Source organism: Anser anser (assembly GCF_964211835.1).
Source record: "Anser anser genome assembly, chromosome: 25".
Classification (NCBI taxonomy): domain Eukaryota; kingdom Metazoa; phylum Chordata; class Aves; order Anseriformes; family Anatidae; genus Anser; species Anser anser.
This window is the reverse complement of record NC_139746.1, coordinates 5,314,822-5,324,695: the sequence shown is the minus strand read 5'-3', so window position 1 is coordinate 5,324,695 and position 9,874 is coordinate 5,314,822. Positions and strand designations below refer to the sequence as shown.

Sequence of the window (9,874 nt, the reverse complement as noted above, 5' to 3'; positions counted from 1 at the left end):
TCTTTGCCACTCACCAATGCTCGTGCCATGGCACAATGCATGGTCGGAAGAGATAATCAAGTAAATATCAAAAAATATCAGCCTTAGGGTTTTGGACCTGCCTCCAGCACACGACTTGATGTGTTTGTTTAACAAGTGCTTTGGTCTCATCTGCACTGAATTTATGAGAATTAAAGTGTTTCCTTTGGGCTCTGGCCAGGACGGTGCTGGGTGGTGCCAAGAGAGGAAGAAATGCATCTGAGGCTTTCTGTGGGAAAGCTCTCGCCCCTGCAGATATATGCTGGGAAATCCCAGGAAGCAACTTCTCCCAGCTGCTTGGGGATGTTCCCCAAATCTGCACCCAGATGCTCATGGAGGGCAGTTGGGCTGCCTATATGGGACTGGGCTGGGTTCTCCTGGGCCAAGCTCTGTGTTCCTCGCCGACATCGCTCCCTCTCCTCTGCGGAGCACGGAGCAGTCAGAAGGGAACCGACCCACGTGCTTCGCTGCCCGAGTGCAAGGAAAAGCAACAAAAGAATGTAGAAAAGGAACGCAGGTTTCCCTCCCCAGGCAGGTAGAAAAATTCCCCCATGTGTAAATTGCTGAAAGCAAAAAGGATTCACCCCCCCCCCCCGCTCATCTCTGAGTGTGGACACATGTAAGTGCTCCAGCAAATTGTCCCAGGGGACCCAGAGGATGCTCTGGGGACGTGGGTGCAGCCTCGGAAGCATGGCCAGGGTCCTCATGCCAGTGCGGGACACGCACACCAGAGTGAATGACTAGAAAATAATTTATTGAAGAAACAGAAAGCTGCAGAAATACAACACAGTCATGACCAGTAGAGGATGAACAAATAGAGATTTTTTTTTTCTCTTTTAAAACCTGTTGACAGGCTGGAGTTACGTTTCCTGATAACTTCCCCTGCATGAGTCATTGCAAAGAACAAGGAACAAACTCCAGAGCACACAGCACAGTTTGGATAAAGTGCCTGACACATAAGACTTTTTTTTTCTTTTTTTTTTTTCTTTTTTAGCATTTGTAAATAGCTTAAACAAATATAATTGCAAGACACAGAGGAGTAACAATTGCATTTTGCTGTAGAGTAAAACCTATCCCATGAGATTAACAATGAAGCAGTGGCAAAAAATAAAAATAAAAAAATCCAATTTAGTTAGAAGGAAAAAGTCATTTAAAAACTCAGGGATGCAGCCCCCAGACCACACAGGATGGGGCAAGCGTTGCCTATTGCTATGCAGAAAAATGAGCAATGCTTTCTAGAGATGGCTGGACTGGCAAGCCCGGCACTGCGGGTTCTTCCTGGCCAGGATTAATTCAGCTTGACTTTTTGTTTTCCTTTAGAAATTTAAGAGGTGGAAAAAAAAAAAAAAGATTTGTTTTTCTTTGCATTTTTAATTTCCTCTCTTTAAAAACCATGAACAAAGAAATATGCAAAAGGAACTGAAGCATCTGTACGTCCAGCCCCAGCCCCAGCTCCAGCGCCTCTTTTGCTGCAGGTGTCCTCTGAGACAAGGGAAAAGGAGCAAGTTTAACACCGGGGATGCACGATGCTGATGTTCCCACAGTCCTGGGCTGCTTTGGTGTAGCCTTCTCCAAAAGCAGGCCCCAGTGCACACCCGGGGTTTGCACCTGGGAATTGGCCAGCGAGGCTTGGCCGCTCTTGGCTGCACGCTGTCCCCATCGCCCTCCCGATCAGACCCAGGGCTGGACGTGGCCATGGGTGTCAGCTCTGTTCAGGAAAAGGCATTGCAAAAAAGGACCTCGCCCCGATACTCCCAGGCTTGGCATGGAGAGGTGCGAGCTGCTGGCCCACTCTGTGCTGGTGTCCCATCATCAGAGCCATTGTTAGAGCTGGGAAAGCTCAGCTCTGGCTGTGTTATAATGGAATATCTATGCCTAAAGCCCAGCTTTGAGGCCCCACAAGCCCTGTGCTCCTTCCAGTGAGGCTGGAGACATTGCTGCACTGCTGTGAATTTAGTGATTTATTTATTTGTTTTTGGCACGCGCGAAAGCCTACAGTGAAGACCAAAGGGGAAAACCAGCCTGAGGCTTCACAAGTAATGAAATGACCCCAATCCCTGAAAACTTCCACAAGTGGAATAGGGCACGATGGCCGGACTGAACCACGGGGCTCAGCGGGGCAGGAGGTCCCGGGCTCCCTCCTCTTCCTTGCCCTCCATCAGCAGCCGGAGCCCCAGGCTTTGCTCACCCATGGTCCCCACTGGGCAGGAGCTGTTCTCGTTGTCCTCCAAGGTGCCACATGGGGCCCCGGTTCTGCTCCTGTTCCCCATAGCACAAAAATGCCTTTTGGGGCAACCCTGGTCCAGAGAATTGTCTTTAGGACAGAGTTTGGATTGTCATTACCTGCAGGGAAAAAAAAAAAATCTTTGGTATCGTGGCAAGTTGCTCCTCAAGGCATTTTTGGTAGGTGTGGGCAGCAGGCAAGGCCGGATCCCGTGTGGGGCAGAGCTTTGGTCCAGTGGGTCCTGGTGGGCTGAAGGACAAGGACAACGCTCAGTGCTCAGCTCCTCCAGGGTTTCCCAAGCCACTCAGTTCCTGCCCGGAGGTGGAAACCCGCCGGTCTCTGCAGGGGCCGAGGACTCGTGGCTGTGGGTTACGCCAGCCTTGGTGAGAGTTTCTTGTGGGGGGAAGCAAGGTCTTGGCAGCCAAACACCAAAGCTTCTCTCCCTGGGAGAGGTCTTGCAGGAAGAGCTGGGGTTCAAGGGGATGCAGAGCTCCCCAGAGGACAGGAGAAGGGATGTTTAGTAGATGGATGGTGCTGCTGGAAGAAACCACATCTCCTAAAGCCCAGATCTTTGGTCAGTGAGTCCTGTCTGTCCCCCCTCCACCCGGTACTGAGCATCTTGCTTAGTGCCAGCCACGAAGGTGAAGGCTGCAGGGACACTGCTTTAAATGCAGATAAAAACCCTGCTATGCCTTTGGGGGCCACGTTGGTGCGGCCTGAAGAAGCTGAGATCTCATTCCTCTCAGTGGGCTGAGCTTTGGAGCCGCATCTGGTGACAGAGGTGAAGGATGGAGAGGTGAACAGGCAGAAGGGGACTGAAGAATCAGCATTTTCAAGTAAATGCTGTTTTCATGTTGGGAAAGCAGAAACAAGCAGTTAACATTGCTTCCTCCAGGCCCCATCACCTTCCTGTCCCCCAAAGACACGACTCCTCCCATCTTTATGGAAGAAGAGGACCAGGGGATGCAGCCTATTCAGGAGGACATTCGGGGAGAGCTCCCCAGGGCAGGCAGGGGGCCATCCCAATGTCCTCTGAGACCTGCTGGTGGGATGGGGTCCTCCAGGACCACTTCTTCTGGCCAAAATCTTCTTCGTACCTCTTCAGATGGAGAAGGTGTCTCTGTGAAGGGCTGGGGCCAGGCTGGGTGGCATGGGAGAGCCTTGCAGGGGCAGATGCCGTGAGCTGGACGGTGCCACTGACCCAAACACATCCTTGGGTAGAAAGCCATTGGAAACAGGTCGCTCCAGTCCATCTCTGGGGCAGGTTGACATTGATGCAGCACCACCTCCAGTGCCTCTTCCCATGGAGGGCAAGGACGGAGGCAGGTCTTCAAGGCCACTCCAAGGGACAGCGACTTGGGGCGATCATAGAAGCACAGCATGGTTTGGCGTGGAAGGGACTCTTGAAGATCACCCAGTCCCACCCCTGCCATGTGCAGGGACATCCTTCACCAGCCCGGGCTGCCCAAAGCCCCATCCCTTGAACACCTCCAGGGCCAGAGCATCCACAACTTCTCTGGGCAGCCTGATCCAGCACCTTGTCACCATCAACAGGAAAAGCTTCCAGTGCCCAGAAGGTCCCAGCACAAGGAGGAGGGCAGCGTTGGGGCGCCGGGACCATTTCCCTTGTCTCAGAGCACACGAGGAGCCTGGGGCTTCACAAACTCAGGTGGCGGCGGCTGATTGTCTCTGTCTCTCTTCTGCACGAAGACACTTGGGGTTTGACACAGATCTGGACAAAGCACAAAAAAAAGCCCCAACCCCGAGAGGCGGGGGACCTGGCGGGTTGGTTTGGCGCGGGTGGACAGGTGGGCGCACAGTGGGGTCCTGTGCCCCAGACGCCTGTACCCAGATTGGGGTACGCACAGGGCAGCGTCCCCCTGATCCCCCCAGAGCCCCTCCACCAGGGCAACGCGATGGGCAGAGAAAAGAAAAGGAAGAAACGAGGTAAGCAAACCAACGAGGGGCTAAAAGACGACTCTCCCGTGATTGTGTGATTTGGAAAAAAAAAAAAACAACAAAAAAAGGTGATCCATGCAGAGAAGTCCTAATCAACCCAAAATCGTGGACAAAAAAAGCACAGTTTGTCCCCTCCCGCTCCCACCCGACCACCCCTCCCCGAATAGTTATTACATTACTTCAAGAAAGAGTATATTTTTTCATGCATAAATCAAATTCTCATCTTGTCTTTTTTTTTTTTTGTCTTTTTTTTTGTCTTCTTTAAATTACATTTGAACACAGAACACATATAATAAATACTCTTGTACGACATGACTCAGAGAAAAGTAACACATCTGAACGCAAAGGTATCATCATCATTATTAGTTTTTCTTTTTTTTTCTTTTTTTTAAAAGGACTTGTTTAAATACGAAATCTGTAAACTCCAAGGGTCCTTTTTTAATCTTTCTCTCTCTCTTTCTCTCTCTCTTTCTCTCTCTCTTTTTTTCATCGTGAAACTATCCAGCTTTCATTTCCTTAACATTCAATATGTCTCCCATTGAACGCATCAAAGAAATAAGAACATGCCGTCTTCTGCAAAATTATAATTTAACAGTATAAAGCTTCAAGTCACAAATTCCAAAAACTAGCTAAGTAATTTTTTTTTTTATCACATAAACTATACATTAAATATTTTGAGGTATTTCAGAGAACATTGTCAAAGGCTTGTAAGGTCTGTGCTGGGTGGAAAAGAAGGCTTTCTCCTGCATAGAGAACGTCTTTGGTATCACAAGCCATGTGGGTGTTAGGTAGAAGCAGGGTCGGGCAGGATCTGGCCAAGGCAATAGTGCGGAGGGGAAGGGGACAGGGGAGGCGAGGGGGGGATGCTCTGACCTGATCTCAGAGGCATGCAGGGGCTGGGGCAGGCTCGTGGTGCCCCCGCGGGGGTCCCAGCCAGGCTCACGATTTTGGCCAAGTTTGGTCCAATTTGAAAGGAGTGATTTCCTGCAAGCTGCATCGCATGGAGCCCGTCTGGATGGTGAGGCCACCAATCTGCTCCCATTGCGGCTGGAAATCTTTACCCAAAAAGAAGGGAAAAAAAAAAAAAGAAGAACCAAGTAGGTAAAAGAACCAGGTAGGTACGATTCAACCCGAGGTTTCCCTAAGCTAGTCATTTGGGGATTTCTCTAGAAGAGCATCTTCTCCTGAGGGTCCTCCCATTGCCTTTTTCTAAAGCAGAGCTGCACCCACCTCGCCCAACAAGCCCAAACCGCTTCTGCAGGAACCTGGAAACATTTCCTGCTGAAACACTTCAGGCTCCAAACTGCTCGCTAAAAGAGGGGCTTGGAGAACGCCAGTGGTGAGAAATGCCAGGAGCCCTCCCTGTGCTACCAAAAAGGGAAACCAAGGCTCAAGTCTGAGCTGAACGGAGAAGAAACCTCCTGTGGTGGAAGCCACGTCTTCATGGTCCCAGAACTGAGCTGGGTGGGTGAGAGCGATGGAGTGAGCCCTGTCCCCACAAGAAGGGACAGAGCCACCAGGTCAGTGCTGCTGGGGCACGGCCAGACTGGGGACAGGGGCTGGAGGGGGGACCCTGGGGATCAGGGCGGGTTGGAGGAAACAGGGACATCGGGGGGGGGGAACACGCCAGGGATACAGCCCAGCGAGAGGGAAGGGCGATGCTTTCTCTTCCATTAGGACAAGGTTTAGATTTTATTTATTTTTTGTTTTGTTTTCTCCATCCCAACACCCAAAGACTACAAGAGTTGCCAGAATCCATCCATTCGGAGAGCTGAGGTAACAGTGAGTCTTCAGGACAAAAGCGGAGGAGCAAAGAAATGGCCACACACCTTTGGTACAAGAAAAAGGCACTCATCGACCACGCTGCCATCCCGGGGACGCTCGCTCGCCTTCTCTCGCTCTCTGGGGACTCGTGGGGTACGGGCGCAGGGAAAGCGGCGCTGCCAGCACAGACCAGACAAGGCAACAAAATCTTTGGTATCAGACGTGATTTTCAAATCACAAAAATTGAAAACTCAAGTGAGGTAGCCTTTATTCTCGGGTTCTCACTAGAAATGTCTTTGCATCCTTGAGGGCCTGTGGCGTTTACTTTTTTTTGTGTTTTTTTTTTTTGTGTGTGTGTGTGTGTGTGTTTTTTTTTTCCTTTTTTTTTTTTTTCTGCATGTTTTTCACTTCCCAAACCAAGGCCCCCTTCCTGGCTTTTCAGCCCTTGAATACTACCCGATGGGGTTCAGGAAGCCACCCCCATCGTTACCACGTCACGACAAGACAAGAAGAAACAACGTTAGGGGAACACCAGTGGCGGGGAGCGGGTTGCCGGGGGTGGGATTCTCTTTGCCGTTCCTTTTCGGTTCTGGTTGGCACCTGCCCCTTCCTGGCCCTTCCTCCTCTCCATCACCCTCCCTCACGCCCAGCCTCTCCCTCTGGCAATGGCTCGGGGCCATTTGTGGGGGCCGTGCCCGCTCCAGCCCCCTTCCCCTCCCCTCCCACCTGCCCCATCAGCTCTTTGGTAAAACTGTCCAAAAGTCGTCCCCTAACCCCACTGGCGAGCACAGCGGGCCGGGGCTTCTCTTGCAGGTTTTTTTCTTTCTCTCTGTCATTCTTTTGTCCTTTCTTTCCTCATTTTTTGGGTGCTTTTTTTTTTTTGTGTACACGACACTTTTTTTTTTCTCCTTTTTTCCTTCTTTTCAACAAGGTGCCTTCCTATTACACAACAGATCGCTCTCAAAGTAAAGTGAATCGAAGAAACCATAGCGCTAGAACACAGATGGTACTATTTTACCCGCATAAATTCAATAGTGTATTCCATTATTTTTTTGGTTGGTTTTGGAGGATTTTTCTTTTTCCCCAAGTGATGGGGGCGGGAGGGGGGGACTTGGCCTTCCCCTCCATCCCCAAGCCTCTCCCAGCCCTTCCCCATCCCCGCGGCCCCTCCGTCCCCCTGGGGACACCACGGAGCCCGCAGGGCTGGGGCGATGGCCGATTACAACGGTTTGGCCTCGTGATTGCTTTTCATATGGCACAAGTCACCATCGAGAGCTCGGAGGGAACGACCATTTTGAAGCTAGTACCATTGCTCCAGAATTGCGCGTTTAAGGCAGGTTGTTAATTGGCACAAAAAAAAAAAAAATTCTCTTGTCTTTTTGTAAAGTTGCCGGTCTTTGCGTTGAGCTTGCTTGGTTGTGGTTTCTGTTGTTATTCTGTTGGGGTTTGTTTTTTCCCTTTCGAGCTCATTGGGGAGTTTTCCCCTTCTTACACACAGGATTTTGCAACCAGGTCCATGGGATTTTCCTTCTCCGTGCTCCGACGCTGCCTCCCAGGAGGGATTTTGTTGTTGGGTTTTTGGTTTTGCAACTTCTTTGGTAACAGAGATGAAGACAGGTTGCAGAGAGGGGGCAATAGTGTGTGTGGAGGGGAGGACGGGGCGAGACACAAAGCCAACAAAACTGCTTTGTCTGAGTTCTTTCCTCAACCCAAAAGTGAACCAGAAATCACATGGCAAATGCTGGAGCCAGCCCGGCCCCAAGCTGGTCGCCATGAAAGATGCGATCCTTCGCTCCAAGTCTCTCCTCCTGTCTCCTCTCAAACAATTAGTATTTTTAAATACCCGATTTCTGTAGCTAAAATGTGCTTCTTGACCTGCGTGGGTGCGAGGCGGTGCGGCCGCGGTGCCTGCCGGCCGTGGCGCTGGGGATGCTCGGGCCCGTGGAGCCACTCGAGGGGACCCAGGGATGGGGTCGGGGTGCTCATGTGCATGGGGGGGCTGGGGGTTGGTGGGGTGGGTGCTCCTGGGGGTCTCCGCGAAGGGGAGTGGAGGAAGGAGCCTGTGGAGGAGAGTGAGGCTGTGGGATGCCCCTGTGTGGGTTTCCAAAAGCTTTGAGGGAGAGGCAAGCCCGGGTTTCAATGGCAAAGGGGGTCTGGCTGCTTTGGGAAAGCCTGCTGCACTTAGGGAAGCAAAAAGCTTCAGCAACCAGAGATTGGGGTCACCTCCAGGCACACGGGGAGCATTTTCCCTGCCCATCCCCTGCCTTAAACAACGAGGGTTTTGGCCCTGGCAAAGCAGGGTTGTGCAAGAACCTGGCCCCACGACTCCACCTCTTGCATCCCCTCCGCCTTTACCCTTCCACCCTACAGGTGTTTGTGGTGGAGGTGAAAGTTGTGGGCGGGGACAGGAGGGGATGGGGTGTCCCTCTCCCCAAAAACCAGACCCTGGCAGCTGGGTAAAGATGAGGTCTACGAGGTCTCCCAAAGCAGCACCTCATCCCCTCACCCCATCCCACATCCCTCGCTCCACGGGGGTTTCCTCCAAGACCCCATGGGAAGGAGCTGGCCCGGCTGCAAGCCCTGTCCCTGCTCCTCGAGCTGGGAGGAGGTGGCAGCAGGACGTGGCACCAGGCTCACGTCCATGGGTGACACCCAGCTGAGGGGGCGGGAGGCCGAGGGACCTGCAGCACCCAAAAGCACCCACCCCGCTTGGCTTGGGGCATGCGTGTGAGGCTGGGTTGGCTTTGTCATGAGGAGGATGTCCGGGAAGGGACGTCCGGGGAGGGCTGGGGGACATCATGCTTTGGAGAAAGTGCTTGTAGAAGAAGAGGGGACTCCGGGGTTGGTGCCTGGCTCCTCCTGCCAGCGGTTCATACACCGCCGGCGGGCATTCATGAAGAAGTTGCTGACAGTGTTGAGCTCCAAGCCCAGCTGCTGTGAGATGGTCATCTGCATCTCCTTGGACGGGCGCTTGTTCTCCTTGAAGATGGCGATCAGGGTGCGGCGCTGGAGGTCCGTGAAGACCAGCCGCTGCTTCTTGGGCTGCAGGCTCCTGTCTTTCTGCTGCTCTTGCTCTTTGCGTTTGCAAGCTAGATGTTCAAAAGAGAGAATAGGGCCATTAATCGGTGCTGACCACCCTGGCCCACTGGCAGGCTGCCTGGCTGCCTCCCAAAACCAGGCCCTTCCCTCCAGGGAACCTGCTGGCTTTTTTGCCCACCACTCCCTTGGATGCCTCCCTCCTCTTCCTCCCTGGGCCTCCCAAGCATCTGCTGGGGTGGGACAAGAGCCCCTTGCAGCACCAGCGTGAGCAAAGCCTGCGAGAAGCCCAGCACCTCTGGCCACCCAGGAAAAACCCAAGTCTCAGCATCTGCTGCTGACCATGGGACAAGAGACTGAGGACCGGGCTGCCTCTGCTCCCACAGCCTGGCTACAGGGACCTGCTCCATCCCCAGATTATGGGGATTATCCATCAGCCTCCCTCCCTTGCTGCACTCTGGTCTCCGTTGCCTCCTCATCGCCTCTGCAGATCTCGCCGGAGGCCTCAGGGACCATCTCTTGGCCGTCACGTCCAGCTGCCAGCTCCAAAACATGGGGAACAGCCAGGGATGGGGACCGTGGGGACTGGCTGGGCTGCAGCTGACGTCTCATGGCACGGGCTGGATGGTCGGTCTCATTTGCAGCTGCTCTGGAAAGGGTTTTCCTGCCTCCAGAGGCTGAAGAAGAGCCTGAGCCGCCTGCAGCTCCAGGATATTGAGGCTCCCTGCGTGGCTTCATGACCAGCCCTGTTGGCACGAGCATCAGGTTGAGCCTGCACCTAATTAAAAGCCTTCCCTGCCTATTGTCTTTTGTGGTAGGTCAGGCCAGAGGGGCTGTGGGTGGCACATGGGGACAGGCAGCTGGGGCCAGGAA

The 9,874-nt window shown here is 52.9% G+C and overlaps 1 protein-coding gene across 3 annotated transcripts in view; it reads right to left on the bottom strand.

Annotated features, from left to right (window-relative positions):
• Positions 1-31: 31 nt before the first annotated feature.
• ONECUT3 (one cut homeobox 3) overlaps positions 32-9,874 on the bottom strand; it is a 29,001-nt gene continuing 19,158 nt past the window's right edge. Inside the window, exons 2-3 of one of the 3 annotated variants that reach the window (XR_014575275.1) lie at positions 5,075-9,054; positions 32-3,974 (exon numbers count right to left, since the gene is read on the bottom strand). Coding sequence is in view for 1 of the 3 variants with exons in the window: in XM_083810849.1 (XP_083666975.1) it covers positions 8,762-9,054 (293 nt within the window). In the remaining 2 variants the exon portion in view is untranslated. Of the gene's footprint in view, positions 9,055-9,874 lie in introns of all 3 variants that reach the window. The other 2 variants (XR_014575276.1, XM_083810849.1) reach the window with 2 other exon arrangements.